The sequence below is a fragment of the Lepidochelys kempii genome, chromosome 7 (assembly GCF_965140265.1).
Source record: "Lepidochelys kempii isolate rLepKem1 chromosome 7, rLepKem1.hap2, whole genome shotgun sequence".
NCBI lineage: Eukaryota > Metazoa > Chordata > Testudines > Cheloniidae > Lepidochelys > Lepidochelys kempii.
This window is the reverse complement of record NC_133262.1, coordinates 19,997,849-20,019,472: the sequence shown is the minus strand read 5'-3', so window position 1 is coordinate 20,019,472 and position 21,624 is coordinate 19,997,849. Positions and strand designations below refer to the sequence as shown.

Here is a 21,624-nt window from a genome sequence, read left to right as displayed (position 1 = left end):
AGTTCTGTACATCACTTTCCTTTTCTCTGTATCCAACTCTGTCAAATTTTTCTATTTCACCTCTCACTGTAGTGCTTAATAATCGGTAGGAAAGAAAGTATATACACATTTATGCCGTATGCATAGTGCCTCTATTTTTTTAAGAGTTTTTGGTTTATTGTTCTAAATAAACTATTTTATGAAAAACAGTAATAAGTAACAATATCAGACCTACATCTTTATATGTCTTAACCAATATATATTAATTAATAAAATCCAACAATAAACCGAACTCTCTTCCCACTAGACCCAGAGACCACCCTTTCCCTCCTTCACATGGAAACAACCAGAAAGTGTTCATAGGGGTGAATTATGGAAATCCTAGATGCTAAGGGCTCCTTCCCCAAAGCACCCAGCATCAGGTACAGCTCATCCCTCTTACTGTGTACCCAGAGGATGCACATGTAACACCAGGCCCTGTAGATGCCAGTTTCCTTCCCATGTAGGAAACAGTAGTAGAAGCCAGGAGAAGCTCAGACAGGAAGACTACAGAAATCCCCAGACTTTCAAGGCTCCTTCCTCAAAGCAGTGAGTATGAGATACAGTCAGGTGTGAACTGATAAACCAGGGCCTCCTCACCTCTGAGATCGAGAACAGCAGTAGCCAGGAGGAGCCTTCACAGCCTCATGACACCATTTGCTCAACACTGAAACCTTGATGTTGGATTTGACCTTTTCATTTCATAGAAACATAGAAATGTAGGACTGGAAGGGACCTCAATAGGTCATCTAGTCCAGCCCCCTTCACTGAGGTAGGACTAAGTATTATCTAGACCATCCCTGATAAGTGTTTATCTGACCTGTTCTTAAAAACCTCCAGTGATGTAGATTCCACAATCTCCCTATCTGTCTGCACTTGTGTGCATAAAGGTCCTTCTACCATTCTCAACCAATCTGCAGGAGAGAGTGGCCTTTCAAACTGCATTTTTCTCTAGCTGTTCATGGCCCTAAAATAAAACTGAATCAAAAATTTAGTTTATAAATTCTAAAGAGCTGTGAGAATTTTAAGGCATTTCCATCCATAGGGTTTCAAGATGCGAAGGCATTGGAGAAAAGAGGGAGATTGATTATTTGGCTAACTTATTTTTGATGTCACGTTTCCATTGGAAAGGAAAGAGGAACAACACAGGAGGGATGTCATTAGGTGATTTAGCTCCGATATCATATTTCTGCTACCTAATACTGAACTATTATCAACAGAGGACAGGGATTAAAAGAGAAGACAAGGGAAAGTGAAATCATCACCTAGTCATCCTCATCCTGGGATGGGCTACCAGTTAAGTGGGTAAAAGATCCACTCTTTCTGTGAGACTTGAACACAGGACCTTGGATCATAACTAGGAAGTAAGACTGTTATCAACGGAACAGGTCTCTAACAGGACTGCACGAGCCTCCCCTCAATCATAATGTCATTCAAAGTTTACAGTGCTGGAAACGTGATTCTAATCTTAACTAACAATGGTTGGGTTTCTCCTTTCACTCTTTAAAGATACATGCAAAGGCAAGTGATGGTGAAGAGAAGGAACAACTGGAGAGAGCCTTGGAAGAGATTAAGAAGCGATTTCAGAAGACAGTGAAACAATTTATAAATGCCATTTTGATAGCTTCAGGTATCGTATTTTTTGCTGAGTGTCAACAGAGTGGTTACTCCTGTACATATGTATAATAAGTTCTGGTGTCTCCATCAAGGGACTTACAGTTTAGCTCCAACACATATTAATGCAAGGATGATGATGTAAGGTCAAAGTACTGGAGAGGCTGGGAGAGAGAATTGCAGAAAGGTTTTCTGGAAGAGATGGGCTCAAAGGAATGAGTTGAAGGGAAAGAACGATGTGGGTACTGAATAAAGCAGAGCAAATAATTGATTTCTGGTTTAGTGGCTGAACCAAAAAAAATCAACTTGGATTGACCCCAAATGGAAATGTTTTGGAGGTTTTTGCTGAAAGAAAAAACCTGAAAAAATCTTTTTTTGGGTCAAATGAAATGTTTTGTTAGACCTGAAATGGTTCCCCCTCCTGCCCCCAGTTCTTTGGTTTTGTTTTTGGGTGTCTTTATCCTTTTTTTAATTTGTTAAATTTCGAAACAAAATATTGTTTCAAAACTAAAAGTTACATTTCCAAAATGGAACGTATCAAAATGTGTTGATTTTTTGAACATCTTTTCTTTTTTGGAGCCAAAACTATTATCCCTATCTGACCTGAATTCGTGAATACATTTGACTGACACTGAATTTTGCAAGGAATGATTTTTTTCATCCAGAAAATTTCACCTAGCACTAGAGCTGAAGTTACTTTGATTAAAATATTTGAAGTCATTTAATACTGAAATATCAATGGATATGTTGAACAGCAGATTTGAAGGGGGTGAACTAGAAGACCTAATAGAAAATTTGAATAAAGCCATACAAGTTAGAGGTAGACTGAGTAACTCCAGAATACCTACATACACTTGGGAAGGTACATGAATCAACAAGTTACTCAGTGTCCCATTCACCTTTGGGAACCTTGTTCAAGTTGTCTTCCGGTCCCAGGTGAACATATCCCATTTTTGCTTCATCAAACTATCATGGAACTCAAGGCTGAGTGAACAAGATGCACTAATTTTAAAAAGTGACTTAAGAGCATCCAATATGTGCAGCCAGGGCAAGGCCAATCATGCACAACCTGTCAGAAAGAGGGGAGTGCAGGCATAGTGCTTCCAGGGCTGGTTAGATTTCATAGGTCAACAGCTAAACAGTCACTCTGGTTGTATGAATTTCTGCAGGCATAAAACTCTTGGGGCCTTTCAAACCAAAAGCCCAAACCATCCCCTTCAACTTGAGCTAAAGAAAATTCTCTAAACAAGCACATCCTTAAGTGTTGTTTTTTATTTGGCAGGTATGATTCCTATAGAATATCCAATTCTAGAAGGAGCAAAGTATGTCAAATTTAAAAGGAAGGAACCGTCATCTCAAGCCTGGGCTAAAAGAGTGAACGAACGTGCTCCAATAGCTTCAGAAATGAAAAGGCCTCAAAAACCTCCTAGCAGACCAATTGACCAAAGGATTCCTCCCAAGCCTTCTCGCAGACCCGTGGATCAAAGGAAACCTTTCAGTCACTTGGATACCGTGACCCAACCAAAGCCTGCACCAAGGTTTGCTTGGTGATGCCTACACTCTTCCTGGTTGGGGAGAGGACACAGTGTCACTGAAATTTTGGGTTCACAGTTTATTTTGATCATAAAGGAAATAGTTGTGTGGTGAATGAGGTAAGCAGGCAGCTGGCAGGATTAAACTGGATTCTTTGATCCAGATCCTTAGTTGGTGTTCATCAGCATAGCTCTAATGGGTTCAATGGAACTCTGCTGACATACACTACCCGAGGAGCTGGCCTTTTACATAATATAATGGCATCATCTTGCCTTCTTTTTCAACCTGCTCCACTATTCCTGCTGCAGTTCCCGCTAGAATTCCTAAGTGCGTAGTACATTTATTCCTCAGTGGGTAGATGAAATCCCCATAAATCTCTATACACAGGAAGACTGAAGAGAGTTTTATGATCACATCCTACAGAGAACATTTAACATTTGCCCAGTTTGTTTGATGGGTCAGAATATCTGCACCACCACAAGCCCTAGAAATTGAATATTCCTGTAAGATAAAGCTTAGGTTCTACAAGAACTGGTAAAGGGCCATCAAAAGAGTGCTGGTATAGGCCCTGATCCTGCATTAGTAGAATCAATGGGAGCTTCACCGCTGACTTCAAAGAGTGTAGGATCAAGCCTTTGTGAACCAGCTCAATCTGACCTGATGCCCGAGTATTAGTTTCCAAGGGTTTGTCTGCATCTGTTGGAGGATTCTTCCCCTCTGTCATACATTCCTGAATGAACACAACTGTTAGTGGGAGAGAAGTTTTGCATCTTCTGCCTCTCAAAGATCCACTTTCCTTTGATGTTAGGGAATATGATGCTTTTTAAGTTGAGACAGCCCCAAGTTGCAAAATCAGGGTCTGGATGCAGGTTCAAAGCCTTCTGCAAAATTTGGGAGGTTCAACTGAATGGTTTTTTTGGTGGGTTTTTTTAAGCCTTTCTCTATTTTACATTGTCAAGGTTCCTCCCCCACTCTGAACTCTAAGGTACAGATGTGGAGACCTGCATGAAAACCTCCTAAGCTTACTTTTACCAGCTTAGGTTAAAACTTCCCCAAGATACAAATTAATTTTATCTTTTGTCCTTGGAATAACCACTGCCACCACCAAACTCTAACTCGGTTTACTGGGAAACGTAGTTTGGACACGTCTTTCCCCCCAGAATCCTCCCAACCCTTGCACCCCACTTCCTGGGAAAGGTTTGGTAAAAATCCTCACCAATTTGCATAGGTGACCACAGACCCAAACCCTTGGATCGGAGAACAATGAAAAAGCATTCAGTTTTTTTACAAGAAGACTTTTAATAGAAATAGAAGTAAATAGGAGTAAAGGAATCACCCCTGTAAAATCAGGATGGTAGGTACCTTACAGGGTAATTAGATTCAAAACATAGAGAATCCCTCTAGGCAAAACCTTAAGTTACAAAAAAAACACACAGACAGAAATAGTCATTCTATTCAGCACAATTCTTTTCTCAGCCATTTAAAGAAATCATAATCTAACGCATGCCTAGCTAGATTACTTACTAAAAGTTCTAAAACTCCATTCCTGTTCTATCCCCGGCAAAGCAGCATACTGACAGAGAGACACAGACCCCTTGTTTTTCTCCCTCCTCCCAGCTTTTGAAAGTATCTTGTCTCTTCATTGGTCATTTTGGTCAGGTGCCAGCGAGGTTACCTTTAGCTTCTTAACCCTTTACAGGTGAGAGGATTTTTCCTCTGGCCAGGAGGGATTTTAAAGGGGTTTACCCTTCCCTTTATATTTATGACATACTTGCAAGCCAACTCAACTTTTTAAAGGGTCAGATTTCCATGTCTTAGGCATACTGGAGCCTCTGCCTGAAATCATGGTAACAAAGTGACCTGTATTTAACTACGTTCTTGGATTACAATAAATATCTACTGTATATTATGTACTTCTGTTATGTATGTATCTAAACTGAACTTTATATGCCTTGCAGAGTTAAAACTATTTCAGCTGCAGGGGCACGCCCTGCCAGTACCTGGGCATCATCTATTGCTGACTGCCCAGTTGTGCTCCGGAGGCTGCTCTCCAAACAGGACACTGGCCTGGGCTGCAAGTGCGTCGTGAAAATTCCATTTGTTACTGACTTGGAGTTTGACAAGTTTATTTCAGCCCCCAGAAAGTCCGATCAGATCCTGGTGATCTTTGTCTTGTCATCCCAAAACCCTTCCTATTCTCCCTTCTTGGAATGGATGTTACAAAGCCTGTACATGGAAAAACAGCATGGCCGCCCATCCCCTTGTGTTCAGGTAAATTGTGGTTGGGGAGAAGGATCAGAGGACAGAAAACACACGTAGGCGACCCACAGCAAAGGGGGACTGCCTCGTGCTTTTCAAGAAACACAACGTTCAGATTTCAGAGTAGCAGCCGCGTTAGTCTGTATCCGCAAAAAGAAAAGGAGGACTTGTGGCACCTTAGAGATGAGCATAAGCTTTTGTGAGCTACAGCTCACTTAATCAGAGAGTGAGTGACACTAGTGAATAGTATTAGACTGACAGTCTTGGGGATTATTTTGGGGAAGATCTATGGCCTGTGTTATGCAGGAGGTCAGACGAGATGGTCACAGTGGCCCCTTCTGGCCTTGGAATCTATGAATCTGAGACGGAAGAACTCTTCATGGAGAAGCTACAACACACAGCAGCAGCAGTTCAAGTTTTCTCATGCTGTCCACTAATGTGCTCCAACTTTGACCTTGGGCGCTGAGGAACCATTACTAGCGATGAGTGGGGGAGTTCAGACTCCACGTTCATTAAGTCACTGTTAAGTTATAAAATTTGTCCCTAAACTACTTGATCATTTCCCCTTGAAATGATAAATATGAGGCTTTCTGCTTACCACTGAGCTACAGAATGTCACTGGTGTGATAACATGCATAGACCAGGCAGAAGAGATGTCTAACCAACACAAGATGTCATTCTGATTGCTACCTTTATCTTTGTTATCTTTATTTAAAAGATAAAGCTTAATAATGACTGCACCCACATTTTGCAAACTAGCCACCAGGATGTGCTGCTGTTCTAGTAGAAACAACTGCAAGTGCAATTATTTTAATCTCACTAGGGGTCACTATTGATGTCTCAGAACCAGCTGCATGTGCAATTATATGGCAATTATAAGAAAAACAGCCCTTAAAGAGAGAGACTCAAACTGTACATCAGTGTCTCCAGTCCAGTTCAAATATTGAGGATGTTGCTACATCCGTATTATACATATTCAGAAGATAGGTTCTACTCAAATGAGAGTATCAGATTAATTACTGAGTTAACACTTTGTGGTGAAAGTCTTTCCAGACTGGATTAATAATAAAACCAAGCAAGTTTCACTCAACAGTGACAGTGAAATGGTATAGCAGTGTCAGAGCTCAGAGCCAGCATATATGTAAGGATTTGAGAATTGTATTTCCAACCGTTTTTATACACAGTCCTACAATTAAATGCTGGCCTGAGTTCCAGATGTGGTTACAGTCCTGTATATACACGACTCTGTGTCAAGTCTGCAACTCCCAGCATTCTTTAGCTTATCTGGCAAAGTGTCACAGTCAGCGAGAAGAAATAAATGATACAATCAAAGAGCATTTTGTGTACCGCTAAGGCTATATAAATGACATACCTCTTGCTGCAGTGCTTCAAGGGCCTGATCCAAAACAACCTTGCATCTGGCCACAAATGTGGCAGAGTAATTAGACTGTAATTTCATAACACTGTACTCCTAAACCCCAACCCCCACAAAAAATCAAAACCCCAACTCCTCCCCACACCTTGAAAAGGGAGAAGTGCCAGAGACTCCAGGAAGTCCAGCTGGGACTTTGATTGTTCCTATTGATTTTATATGGAAGGCGCTCAAATACTATGGTGATGTGCAGCAGTAGAAAACCCTAAAATAGACAGATGTCAACCTCTTCTGCTCCAACAAATGCAGTGCAGCAACTCATTTCTATCGAAACCTTCACAGATAAAATATTTTGGTGACCCCTGTTAACTAGTGCTATGTCACTTGTATCATCTAAAACTAGACTGGATATGTCCCTCACAAATACTGCTAAGGAGCAATAGCTTTTCGTCATTGGGATTGACAAAAATCACTTACATTCTTCTCCATCATCAATTTCAGTGATTCTAACACATTCCATTTTAAAATTATAACAACCAACATTAGGGCTTTATTTTTTAGCTGAGACCCCCCCACTAGAGTTCCCAAAGACCTATTTTATTCTATTCAAGTTTTTATACTGTGCTCATCACTGTACTATTAGCCCCTTCCATTAGTGCATTAAGCCACGTGGCTACACATCTGTGACCTAGAAAGAATGAATGTGTTTGTCCATCTCTAGTGCAGGTGTGACCCTTACCGCTTGCTGAGGTACAACATGGACAGTGTCATGAGAAAAAAGCCCCCCCTGCCACCTCTGCTTGTGCGGAAGCATGCTGTCACTCCGGGAATGGTGCTGGTAAGTCTGGAAGTTTTGCCACTTGGAAGGACCCTGAACCTTTGGCTCAGTGACTCAGTCAGAACACTATGTCTCTATGATGTATGGTACTCATGGGTGACTACATTATACATAGTGCTGCCTGCCAGCCAGCTCCATTGTAAATGAGGCTGAGTACCAGCCTGATCTGAAGGAGAAAGAGTCACTGACTCATTAAAACATCTGTTTGTTGGCTATGAATCACATTACCTCTAGGAAGGATGGTGGTTTAAGGCAGGAGAGAAGTTCCTTTACAAAAAGTTGAGATGGGCCGAAGTTGCAATATTTCGATATGGATCCTGATCCAAACTTCCCCACATTTGGGTGGATTCAGATCTAATGTCATACAGTTCAAATCCATCTTATAAAGATGGGCCCACACCACGAATTTCCCCCAAAATTTGAAGAAGGCTGAATCCAATGCCTCTAAGAGAAACCCAAGGCCATGCTGTATATGTTCCTCCAGTGCATATCTTGTCTCCGTTCATTATCCATATGCATTACCAAATTAGGAGGTGAATGTGTGACAGGAGAGTGTCTACAACTGAAGAACAGAAGGCACTTTTCTGTTTGGTCACCAGTCATATTCCTGTTTGGCTGTAGAAGTCTTCCTTATTTTGTTTTTACCAATACAATAGCTATTCAGCTTCATCCAGCACCTTTTGTCCTAGGCTGTCTGAGCACAAACTTACAGTGACGTACAATCTATGTCAGGACTCACTTTACCCCTCCCTGAAATGAAGCCACTTCTGGGGTGGTGTGCATCAGAGCAAGACTACCCAGCCTAGCAAGACTACTGAACACTTTAGGATAGGAACTGAAGAATAACATATCTGGATGAAACCACAGTAGCAGTTTAGGGTGGCAGAATGTTACCCACACTGGAATTTGGCTAGGACACTGGGGTTGGCACCCTTATATTATGAAAAGTTTCTAAAGGGGTTTTAGTGACCACAAGTGGCCCTGTCTCACCCGAGTAATGGATTTTATTGTGAAATACTCACTCTGATTCTGCTCCCACTGAAGTCAATGGCAAAACTCCCATCTAGTGTTGCAGGGTCAAACTGTCTATGTGGTAATATTGTGCCTATATAGCCCCCATCTAGCCTAACATTTAAGCACATGTCTAAAGTGAAATAAGTAACCCTAATGAGCACTCACTTATGATTAAAACACCCTACAAATAATAGACACAGCCATCTCAACCCTAACAGTAACAGCTACCTCACTGAATAAATAAGTATTCATCAGATATTCTAGATAATCCCTGTGGGTCAAATCTCTTGTTCACTTCAATGAGAGTTTTAACCAAATAAGGACTTCAGGATTTTGCCTTCAATATGTAAGCACTCAATGAATTTCTATTAGTATAGACTCTTCAGCTGTTCTACTCCAAAAATGTGCCAGTCAGTGTCAGTATGTTGGCTATTCCTAATCATCTGATGACTGTGAATAATTTCACCAGCCCTCTCTGATATCCAGCCAAAACCCTGTCCTCACCCAGTCTCTGCTGGTACATGGCACTGTCTATCCAAAGATCACACAATTTACAATGAATCCAGTCTTTCAAGCTGCTCTGTGAAATAAGCACCATCTCCATTTAACAGCTTGGGAAACCGAGGCAGGAAGGAATTAAGGGCTTTGCCCATACTGCACACTGAGTCAGTGGCAGAGCTGGGACTAGAACCCACTTGCCAAAGGCCCACGTTTTGTACAGAAGAAATACCGTGCTATTGAACGGCTAGACATTCCACTGCTTTGGGAAGGGCTATTTCCATGGAAGTACAGTTCCCTTCTTGGGAGTCCTGGCTCACACAGGTTTTTATTTGGGTTCATTGAAAGAGGCACCAAGTCAGATAAGGCTGTATAAGAGAGCCTTTTAATGAATGCCCTACTGTGTTCTAGAATGGCTCTTTTACAGCCCTGTAAATCTCTGACTGTGGAAGTGTAACACTCTTGTCTCACTGGACAGACAAGACCAGGGATTGGAATGGTTATAAGGCTATTATTCATTCCATTTAGCAACCAGAATCCATCGGCTGACCTCTGCAACACACTTAAGCTTATTGTTAACATACAGTCTGGATGTACAGGCAAATAAGATGTTATGGTCAAAACAGAGGTCATTGCAGAAGCATTTGAACTTCATGAAATGGTTTTGTTTGAAAGGACTTTGATTTGTGGAACCAAGAATTTACTGCTAAAGTTTTTCCAAAGGAAGGACCTAGATGAAGGGATGAAATTTTAATGACAGATTTGTTTAAGTGTAGTTATTAAAATAAGGTTTTGATCATTGTTTGACATGAGTAACTTTAAAGCACAAGGGAGGGGGGAGGATTACAGTTTTGAAAAGAAAACTAGGGATAGCTGAGGGAGACAGAAATATAGAAAAACTGAGCCTCGCCAAGGAAACAGCATGAAAATCAGGCAACCTGGAGTCTCACTGCAGCTTTGCTACTGACTCACTGTATGTCTTTGGGCAAGTCACTTAACTTCTCTGTGCCTCAGCTTCTCCATCTGTAAAATGGACACGATAATATTAATTTGCCGTTTTGTAAAGTGCTTTGATAGCCCGGAATGACAGCTGCTGAATAAGTGCCAGTTATTCCAATTGTGCTTGAGTAGGCAGATGTACAATAGCTCTTGCTCTGCCTGTTTAATCTCCCCTTCATGTGACACATTGCACCAATTCTCATCATGCCACTAAGCCCAGCTCCCACACCCTTGTCCCTGCCCCACACATTTTTTTATCTTTGCTGCCAGCAGTAAACAGATCCCGCACATGCCCATGTCTGACCCCATGAAATGCACCAAATCCCTTGGGAGGATTTAAAAAGCCCTGTGTGGGTGGTGGCAGGAGCGGGGAGAGGAGTGTCTAGGAAAGGTCCATTGGTCTGCTCGGCTGGGCTGCATGTTGTGATTTCTTCCTGGACAAATGCCACTGTTTGAAAATGTGTAAATGCCTCTTAACAGCCACTGCATTGGTGGGTATTATGTGCTCTGCTGAATAACTGAGCTGAGCTAATGCAGAGAGCTGGAGTAGAAAGCAAAATTGTAAGGCTCTCGCCCAGGGAGGAGTTCTTTGTCGAGGAGATTTCAACAGATGAAGCTGACGTTGGCCATTCCACTCCAAATGACCCTTCCTGATTCCCCTTCCTCTTCCATGACAGTTACAGAGAGACTGACTCTTACGGACTGATAATGGCGCTTTACCTTACCGAACCTCTTGCACAGGGCTGCTTGTTGATCTGTGCTCTACTAGGTACTAGTGTGATGGAAACCACCCAATTGTCTTTTGTGATGTTTGCAGAAATGAGATTGGTCCTGAGATGCTGTTACTGCCTGACATCTCCTTCATTCTCCTTAGGGTAGGCCTCCTGACCCTTGTACCTAGTGCTTAATGTGTAATGAAAGAGGTGTCGGGATTCAAGCAATTACGTACTTGAGGCTCAAGCAATTTTTTTTTTACTTTCAAAACTGACACAGCAAGCCCAGAGGTGCCAGGGCTATGAACAGCCGAGCCCAGAGGTGCCGGGGCTATGAACAGCCAAGCCCAGAGATGCCAGGGCTCAGCCCTGGCAAGCCTTGGCATAAATTAAGCACTGCTTGTACCCCCAGTGTAATTAGCACTGAGCTTAATAGTTCGTTAATCACTTGAAGAATTCTCCTGCCTAGCCCCACAGCAAAGAAATATCAGTTGGAGCAGAGCTGGACAAACACTGCCCTGAGGTTATTGTAAATAATTTGGTGACATCTAAATTAAGTTCCATTCCACATCATGCTCATCCCTTTCCCACAAACACTCCTACATGCATGCAAGCCATTTCTTTTCCTGTTTGTGCACAGCAAAAGCACTCAGGTAATGCTCTGAGTACAGATTTGGGGGTAGAGAGGGTTTATCTGCGGACACCTGTGTGACTGTGTTTGCATGAAGGTTCACTATAGGAGTGCTCAGGTGGCCATCTTGAAATGTCTGTCAGGGCTAGAAACAGGCCCGTGCAACTTAGGTGACCAATTCTGTAGTGTGATTATCATATTGTGACTATCCTGTACTTAGAAGAATTTTTACACTGAAGACTTCCTGAACAAACGGTATGTTGGCATTTTGTTTGTGAATAGCCAACACACTTGTAAGGAATGCAATCCTGGCTGGACAATAAGAGTGTGGCTCCAAAAGACCAGACAAACCTTCCTCAGATCATGCTGTCTCCACAGAAGTGGAAGGGACTTTTAAATGTCTAATAGCTGCAATCATTTTACTGAACTATTGCTTTGCCTGCAGGTGGGCTGGGAAATTAAATATTGCCCTGAAAGGGGCTTATGAGTAAATAGATTGATAGGGTCAGATCCTCAGCAGGTGTCCATTGGTGTAGCTTCATTGCCTCCTTTGGTTTACATGGAGCTACCCAGATTTACACCTGCTGAGGAATTGTCCCATAACATATAAAATTAAGTAGGGAATCTTGATTATTTTTCTTAGCACCTTCCTATTAGTTGTTTTTCCTGCTAAGTCCCTTCTGCCAGAAGCACACACAATATCACCAAATGAGCTAGGAATAGAATCCAGGAGTCCTCATCCTCCATCCCCTGTTGAAGCTACCAGACTGTTGTTGGGGCTGCTTCTACACAGTTATTAATTGAATGTCTGCTAAACTAGCTGAGGTTTGCTGCGGGATCTGTAGATGCAAAGAGTTGGACTTAACCTGATAACTGGTGAAAATGACGTTGTTTGCTATGAGCCTTCCAACAACGAGGCCCTGCTGTTGCCTCCTTCGATGGTGAACCTGAACTCTATCATCCGTAACATTCCTGTGGAACGCAGTTGTTGCAATTAAAAGTGGAAAAGGAGATGGTGCTGGGGATAACATGGTCCTTCCCCTTTCCAGGGCTTAGAAGCTAAGAAACAGACTCTTGAACATTGTGCAGGGTCTGATGGGCAACATAGATCATACATTGGGGACATTAAGCACTCTGGTTGGCTTGCTCCTTTTAGCAGACAGGCTGCTACATGTTCACTCATCTGTAGCTTGCAGGTGGTCACTGGGGACAGGCCAAATTAGACAGAGTTGCTCCAGCCTCAAGCTAATAAGCTAATTCATTCAACACTACTGCATTCCCTCAGTGCCTGCAGTCCCCTGTGCTCCAGAAGTTGATGAATACAGCAGCCAGAGATGCAAAATACTTGGGCACATTGAGACTGATTCCAATTTAGAAAGGCCACCCTGCAATGTGGAAGATATTTCAACTCCCAACCCCCCTATGTCTCCCACCTCTTTCACACAGAGGGTAGATCTAATGGGAGAAATCAGGATATGTATCTATAACTATGTCAGGAGACATCGAGTGGCGCATTAGCTTTGTTCAAATGAACGTGGAAACATCTACCCAATTGTAAAGTGTGGGTAGGCAGGATAGGAACACAGCAATTCAGCTTGAAAGTTTTTCAAGTAAATGGGTATATTGCACTTTGGTTTCAGACACACCTGCTCCTTTTCCAGATCCTGTAGTTAGATGCCTGATGTATTTGGTCTTCTAAACACGCAGCCCTTCTGGCTTTCCTTTTGTGAGAAGATATGAAAGTGCTGGTAGCAATCCTAACACCAGTGCTGGCTTTCAGTGCCTTTCTACACCCTCTGCTGCTGCTCCTCGCAGTTCAGAGAGATTAATCAGATAACACCAGAGGGAGCTGCTGGCGTTCAGAACTCAGGCCAGTTGCCCACACACGGCACTTTGACCAGAAGAGAGAGTAACTTGTGAGGCAATCAGTGAGCTTCAGCTTTGAAACAACCCTTTTCTTCCTCACACAGATGTACAAATAGAGCAAGTGTGTGATCCAGTAACCACCACTGACAATTGACCATGCACTTTCCATATCTCCCTGCATTCTGTGCCCCACCATCCTGATCTCTCATCCTTCTACTCCCCTTTCCCGGCCCTCCACCCATTCACTCCACTCCTTTTGTCACACCCTGCATATATCCACCTACTCTCTGTCTCCATCCTATTGCTCTGACCTCACGTCTTCCTATCCCACCCTGTTCCCCCTAATTATCACTCCCCTAATCGTTATGCTCCTTCAGTCTCCACCCTGCTGCTCTGATCTCATATCCACTGACTCACTCTACTCCACAGGTCTCCACACATGTTGTCCCCCACATCCACTTGCCATCTCACTTCTCCACCTGTCTTTGCCACCTTCATTCCAGATCTCCTCCCCACGGTGGTCTACAGCTGGAGCAGGGTGGCTCCTTCATTTGTGCTACCCCTGGGCTGTGTTCCACTGAATCACTTCTCCTCCGTTAAGTCTTGGCTTGAAATCGTCTCTTTCCCTTATGATTCTATGTGCAAATGACACTATGGAAAAAATAGAATGCACAGTATTGAATTGTAATGCATCTTCTTCTGCACTGCCCCAATCAGGGAACAGAGTTTTTAGGGCTGTCAAGGCTATATTAAGATTTCATATGGATCAGGTATATATCTATTCATTGCAAATCCTGAACGACACAAAAGCTGCTGCAGAATGTATCCTGCTGTAAGTAGAAGGTGGAAGTTGAAGGACCATGCTGTGCCTAGCAGGAGGCTCAGCCCAGGAGAGGTGGGTGCAAAGGTAGCTTTGTGATAACTCTTCACCTCTGATATTCCAGGCTACTTTGAGGATAGGGATTTGGCCCCCAATGTAAGCTAGAGCGGATCCTAAGGCTGCTCTAACTGATGGTAGTTGCCATCAGCCACCGCTAGGCTGTTCTGTATTCCACAACAAATGAAGTACTCTGTACTCTAGGCACTTCTCCCTTCCTGCCCTCAGCCAGCCCCTTGTGCTGGGGGCTGCACGGGAGTGCTCTAGGACTACCTATGTCACCCCCTTCCTGGGGGAATTCTCCACAGGCCCATTTCACCCCTTTTTGACACATATACATCACAGGAGTGGCATGAAGAAACGGCAGAGAGGGCCAGAAGACTCCCTGTAGTAGAGACTGATGAACCTCAGCAGACTCAGAGGTTCAGCTTGGGTTTATACCGAAGAATTTAGAACCCAGATTTGCAGAAAGTTGCAAATCTGGGCCCAGCTTTGGACTGATTTCTGAGCTAGAGTAGAAAAACCAGGAAGCTCTGGATTCACATGGTTTCTAACTAGGGATCAGACCATGCAATGTAAGCAGAAGTACCCATTACTAAAAAGGTTACCCACAATCCCCGGTTACCTGGAGGTTTCAGTTAAAATGGTCAGCAGTGAAACAGTTACGTTTCAGAGTTAACTTGTCATTGATTAAAAAGGGTGAAATGTTCATGTATATTTTTTGTGAAAAATACATCCCATTTTTCATCTAGCTCTAGAGCTGCTTGAAAACATTCACATTTTGATTTTTTCTCCAGTTAAATTGATGAATTTTTGCAAAAGTTTTTCTACAAAATCTTGCTGTTTTTCAGTTGGCTGCATTTTCATCCCAACCCAGGAAAAACACAGCTGTTTCCAGTGGGTATCAGTTTGAGCATTTGGGTTCATTTGGCCTTAAATTCCAGGGGAAGGGGTTAATAAACCCACACAGACTGAAACAAATGATCAAAAGAAAATGTAAATAACCCTTAATTTTTGCACAAACTCTAGTGCTTCCTTGATCCTCTGATCTGCAAGATTAGGCTTGAGGTCTCAAGAAAACAGGGCCCAGGAGGTACCTGATATCATATAAACAGCATCCATCTTGAATGTTCATGCTTCTGTTTCTATTCCTAGCCAGCACTTATAAGTAAAGTGAGGCATGCAAATGGAAAAAAGTTGTCATGTATTGACACACTTACATCACCAGCTTCACATTAGTCCCATGTACACGTCAATTAATTGCTCAGCCATCCTCTCCTCCAGCCTCTGTGATGCTTACAACCGCTGTTCCAGAGGAAGAAGAGGGAATGTTTTGAGATTTGAGGTTGGCTCAAACAAAACTCATTGGGTGTAAACCCAGCACAAATCAGAACCTACAATGTTTCCCCCCAAAAAAACTCCTGACCAGGAAACCACCAAACTCTGCCCAGCTCTACGACCTTGAATAGCTTCAGAATTCATGCAGCCATACGTATGTTACGCTCACATCCAGGGCAGGCTCTAGGTTTTTTGCCACCTCAAGCAAAAAAAAAAAAGGGATGGCCAGAATGCTGCCCCTGGAATTGTGCCACCCCAAGCACGTGCTTGCTTTGCTGGTGCCTAGAGCTGGTCCTGCTCTCGATCAATCTACCCTACTCTATTCCTAAAGCACAGTGTAGCGTCTAGTTGTCACTAATGTCCAGCGGGTTCATAGAAACATTGCCGGCAAAAGGGCTTTCACAGTGTGGAGGACAGTCCCATACTTTTCCACTCCAAAAGTAAGTTGAATTCCAGTCAGCACTGATGGTGTTAACTGCTCTGAAGGCAGAAAGTGTGTCTGCAGCACTCAGAGGCCCTAACCACTGGGTGAAAACATCTAAGAGTCCTGTGCAAAACAGGAAAAGGAAGCCATTTGGCCCAAGCTTTCACGCTTGGTTTTATTTTTTTTTTATGGTAAAGCGGGTTTTTTTCCTCTTTCTTCTTCCTGCCTGTTTGTCAACAGATGTACGCTGGAGGGAAGCTGCTCTTCGGGGGCTGTGTTTTCAACGGATATGGCTGCAGCAAGAAGGACCTGCTGAAACAGATCGGCCAAGCTCGCCTCGACTGCAAGATGGGTCACTTCCTGCCAGAGAGTTTCAAATTTAGGTAAAGCAGGAAATGCGGGGAAGGGGGCCCCATGTCACACTGAGGTCTGTTTGTGACATGAACCTGGCTAACTAGGCGAAATCGAGGGGGCTGTGATAAGGAGCGTGGGGGCATTGATAAGGTCATTATCGGCCATTCCAGTTAATAAACAGCATGAACGGAAAAAATAATGGAAGAAAAAAAGTAGGATCAAGTGGAATATTCTTCCCTCACGTGTTTCTGGAAGCTCCTTAATTCAGAGCACTGTGACTCGATAGAGGCATAACTAAGAGCTTGATCAATCACCCCTACTATGTGGGCATGCCCAGAGCACAGACACAACTCCCTAAGATCTGGCCTAGCATGTACTAGGAGGGATGTGGAGGAGATGTAGCCATGCTGTTACATTTCAGTTAACAAAGTCAGTGGGCTGCCTTACAAATTTGTGGTGAGCTTTTCAAAGCCAATTGGATTTAATCACAACTGAACATCTCCATCTTGATTGCCTGAGATTTCATTTCAACAACCCCTTACTCCTGCCAACTAAGCCTGCCATCAAGACACAGATATTTTGCCACACTGAAGTGTTCACCTGTATTCTGGTATTTGAGGGTTTCCTTATCTTTGGAATGGGAATCTGTTCAATTTAGTTACTGCTGGGAGTCAAACTGAAGTTTTTAATGGCCCGCCACTATTCTGCGGGAAGCTATATCTTAACTGAGATCTATCCCCCTTGTAGTTCAGAGACATAGCTGAACTATACGACAGGTAGGGCATGTCTCCAGTGAGAATTTAATTCACATTAAGGTAGGGTGTGAATTTAACGCAAAATAATTATTCCGTATTAACTCCATGTGTGGATGCTCTTATTCCAGAAGAATTCTGAATTAAACTGATTTGGAATAAGGCACTTTCATTCCAGAATAAGGGCATCCACACAAGGAGTTATTCAGGAATAGATATTCCAAAATAATTCCCTGTGTAGACAAGCCCTTAAACTCTCCCATACTTCAAGGTGTATCTCTTAGGTAGGGAGATGCATTTATTGGACTCACCTTGAGACATTTACTACTATGCGTATATTTTCACATTCATTTCGCAGGTTTTTCCCCCTGTATATCTGAAGAATATATATATATATTAAATGTAGCCCTTAAATTGTAACCAGCAGGCAGTTATCTACTTCACTGCACCACTCTGGCCTCTGTGCTCTAGCCATGGTGTTTTAGTGATCCACGGAGGTCCCAAGGGAACTGCTTGGCACATGCAAGCTGCATCAGGTGTGTGCTTGTTTGCCCAATTTACATGACATATTAGATGCCAAGGAAATGGCAGTTTTATCACTTAATTCAAAGCCAGATATACAGGCAGGATGGGAACCTAGTTCCCTCAAGCACAGCCCAGGCCTTTGAGGGTGCTTCAGTATCAACACTCTTCTCCTCTCTGTTTTATAGCAAGGCTGGAGTCTGAGCTCCGGGACCTGACTCAAAGGTTTGGGTTGTGCTATTGAGTATCCTGACTTCAGTGTCTACAATCCAGATGCATAGAAGGATTTCCCTACTCTGAGCCCCTTTGATTTAAGAGGCAAATCCTGCTCCCCCTCTCCCACCCCACAGGCATAGAAAAATCCAGAGGTCATTTTGATCTAGCAAACAATAGCAGCGAAGCCCGGGCAGCATAGGCTGCACAAGCCTGCCTAGGACCCTGGCTATGTACTCAAGCAGCTATCAATCTGATTTTCAATGAGATTTGTGCTCCTGAGTCAGGGTTTGTCTACAGGGGACAACCAGGAAAGTTAATCCAAATCAACGAAAGGTGTGAATTTGAAGTGGGCTAGTCAAACCGCATTAAGATCTTGTACAGATGCTGTTATTCAGAATTAAAGTGGCCTTAATTCAGTTTATCTTAATTCACTTCCAAACCGAATGTCCACACATGCTGCAGTCACACCTCTGGTTACAGTGGGCACATGTCTACTTTTGAAAATCCCATTCTAAATCCAATTAAATGGCTGCACAAAAGGTGCGCAAGGCAAATCAAAACCACAGCTCGGCTATAACTAAAATAAAATAAATGAAATCTACGATAAAGAAATAAATATACAAATGAATCAAATAAACGCAATATTCAAGAGGTAACAGCCTACTTGAACTGGGAGGCATCATGGCCCAATGGATAGGACCTGTACTGCTAATGCAGAGATCTCAATACTAGTTCCCACTCTGCCACTCTCTTAATGTGTGACCCTGGGCAAGTCACAAGGTAGCTTTTCAAAAGCAGCTAATGGATTTAGGCGCCCAATTACTTTCAGTGAGATGTCTGCTCCATAAAATCCCCATGTGTAAAATGATGACAATAATGCTGAATCACCTTTGTAAAGCACTTACAGATTCCAGAGGAAAAGCATTAAACATTAGCTGTTATTTAAAATGGGTAACTCCAAATAAACGCCTTTCCAGTGCTTTAAGGGGATATCTCATGCTGTGCATGCCGGGAGCATTGGTCTGTAAACTAGCAATGAGAGGTACATGCCAAGATTCCATCCACAATCGCTGCACTATGCCAAACTGGATGCCCCAAAGAGCACATCTAGCATTCAAAGGGTTAATTGGTGCTGCGTGTTGGGAGTTTATTAGGCCAGATGAGAAAATCCTTAGCTGCACGTATGATATAGGAAGGGTATGAACTCATTTGCAGTCTCTTACAGTAACCCTTCCCCACCGCTGACTAATGCCTGTTCGTTCCTGTGGTATGTAATGTTCTCTACCGTCATGTTCATGGAGGCCGAAGTTATTTTTAATGCAGCTGTAATATGGGTAGCAAAAATATCCAGGAACAGTGTTAACTTGTTTTCTTTTTCACTTTAATCTTGCTGCTCTTGGACAGGAAACACAGACTACACTGTGTACTGGAACCTGTCTCCTGAGTGTAGTAGACTGATACAGCAAGGGTGATTGACCCTTTCACTGCTGGGCACTAGTGGTTTGTTTGCAGGAGCTTTTATGCCTTTGAAGGACTAAGGTAATTGAAACCTCTGTAACTGCAGGTTCCCTTTGAAACACTGAAAAGGTCAGTGCACACACTCTCTTTCTTTCTCTTTCTTTGTTGTTCATCTTCTTTCTTGGCATCTTATATTTCTGATCTGTACTAAAATTTGAGGGCCAGATATTTTATTCAGTCCTTGCTCCAAGCAAAATTCCCATTGACTTCAACGGATGTTTGTCTGAGTAAGGACATCAGGTTTAGGAAGACATTTTCTCTTTGGGCAGGTTATTCCATAACTGTTTTCTATGAGGTTTCCTGCACCTTCCTCCAAACCATCTGATGTTGCCCATCACCGGAGACATAATATTGGATTAGATGGACCTTGGGTCTGATGTGATATGGCAGTTCCTATGTTACTGTGAATATAACATAGAAAATCCTGCAGGTTCTATATTGGGGTCTCAAAGTCCCAGCCCGTGGGCCATCTGCGGCCCAAGAACCTCCGTACTGCAGCCCACGGAAACTTTTTAAAAAGTTATTTCATCCGGCCCCCATGGCTGCCAGCTGGGGGGAGGAGGGGCAGGAGGGGAGCGGGCAGGAGAGATTTGCATGCCCCTCCCCCCGGAGGAGAGACCCATGCAGCCACGCTGCTGGCTCTGTCTGCTGCAGGTGCTGCTCCCCCTTCCCCCCACCACAGCTCCCATCGGCCGGGGGAGAGGGACAGAGGTATCATAACTAGTCGCTGGGCAGAGTCAGCCATGGAGGCAGCGTCACTAGTCGCCGGGCAGAGTCAGCCAGGACTGCGTGAGGCCAAGGGAGCGAAGTGACCTTATTGGCCCGCTGGGAGGATTTGAGGACTGGCACTGACCCTAAGGTAAACTAAGTTTGAGACCTCTGTTCTATATTGTATAGGGCTAAACTGACCAGCCCTTTTAAACCCAGGACCATAGACATTTTCCAGGCTGCTTACATGTAGTAGGAGTCACCACAAAGTGGCACGACTTTGCATGACCTCAAGGCAGACAGAGCAAGTTATCAAGTTTTGTCTGGGGACCATCATACTTTCACAGCGATTCTCACTGTGTGTTTGTGTATAAAGGTTTAATAAAATGCATTCTCAGAGCCGTGAGGAAAGCTGCTGACCCAAAGCATGCACATTCTGCAAACCCCCTCTCTAAAGGAGGAGAGCTCAGTGCAGCCAACTCTGGAGCCAATCAGTGCTGCTTGGCTGTATGACTTGGGGGTGGGGGTGATGGTCAGTTAAGAATAACACAAAGCGCTCGGGTCCAAATCCGTCCCTGCTCTATGTCCATTCATGTCAACGGGCCTAAACCTGGGGTAGATTTGGCCCCATTTGTCCTCCGGGTCTGAGTGTGCTCCCAGCCCTTGGCATTTGAAATGGATTTGGGAGCTTACATGTGAGGCTGTGTGCACTGTGGAGGGAAATGGGGGGCCAGCCCGATAGTCTTAAAATAAAGGCACAGGATAGATTAAATTACGTTAAAAAGATGGTAGAGGAACCTCATCTGGATGGACTTTTCAATCACAGCCAGGCACTAACCAAGTGCAATGAGGCTCAGATGTCTGGGGGGGAGGGTGTCTGTGCAGAAGGCACAATGATGGCACAAGACTCAGGTATATCTGGGGGCTGTTGTATCCCAGTGAGTGACCCGCAGTAGCGTTGTTTGCTGTATTTCAGACCATACCATGTTTCACACAGCCCCAGGGCAGAACACTAAAGAGCCCCAGACAGTCCCATGTTGCAGCACTGCATCCCCTTGGAGTGGGGCATTAGCATGCTGATAACAAGATGTCTCCGTGCGATGGGGACGGCAGAGCTGTAGGAATCAGGAAGCCATTTTACGTCACCGGGGCTTGTCCGTGATCTTACACTCGGACTGACGGATGAGGCTGAGATAAGGGAGGAAGCAGAGAAACATTGCATCGTGGCTGCAAGCATTCATTCTCCCTGCAGAATGTGACGAATGGGGAGGAAGGACGGGTGGGATAGTGAGGTGGAATGTGGCTCCTCCTCACCCAACCTCTCCCATGGTCATAAATAGATTGGATCACAAAAAACGAGAGTGAGGATCAACTGTTTGTTCCTAAGGGCTTCCACCTTCCCTTCTGCTGGTCTGAAGCCAGGAGTTTGTAGTGTGGAAAATGTAGACATGTAAGGCAAAATTTTCCCTCCTGCCTCAGCTGTGGACACCTGATCTGCAGCATGGTGTAGAGACTACAGCAGACGCAGGTGAGACAGGGAAGAGGGCTCAGCCAATTGCG

At 43.7% G+C, this 21,624-nt stretch overlaps 1 protein-coding gene across 1 annotated transcript in view; it reads left to right on the top strand.

Moving 5' to 3' along the window:
- Nucleotides 1–21,624, top strand: part of C7H3orf20 (chromosome 7 C3orf20 homolog) — a 49,907-nt gene that overhangs the window by 18,544 nt on the left and 9,739 nt on the right. Inside the window, exons 10-14 of the mRNA XM_073354737.1 lie at nt 1,528–1,648; nt 2,915–3,170; nt 5,124–5,436; nt 7,518–7,634; nt 16,235–16,377. Of these exons, the coding sequence (XP_073210838.1) occupies nt 1,528–1,648; nt 2,915–3,170; nt 5,124–5,436; nt 7,518–7,634; nt 16,235–16,377 (950 nt within the window). The remainder of the gene's footprint in view (nt 1–1,527; nt 1,649–2,914; nt 3,171–5,123; nt 5,437–7,517; nt 7,635–16,234; nt 16,378–21,624) is intronic.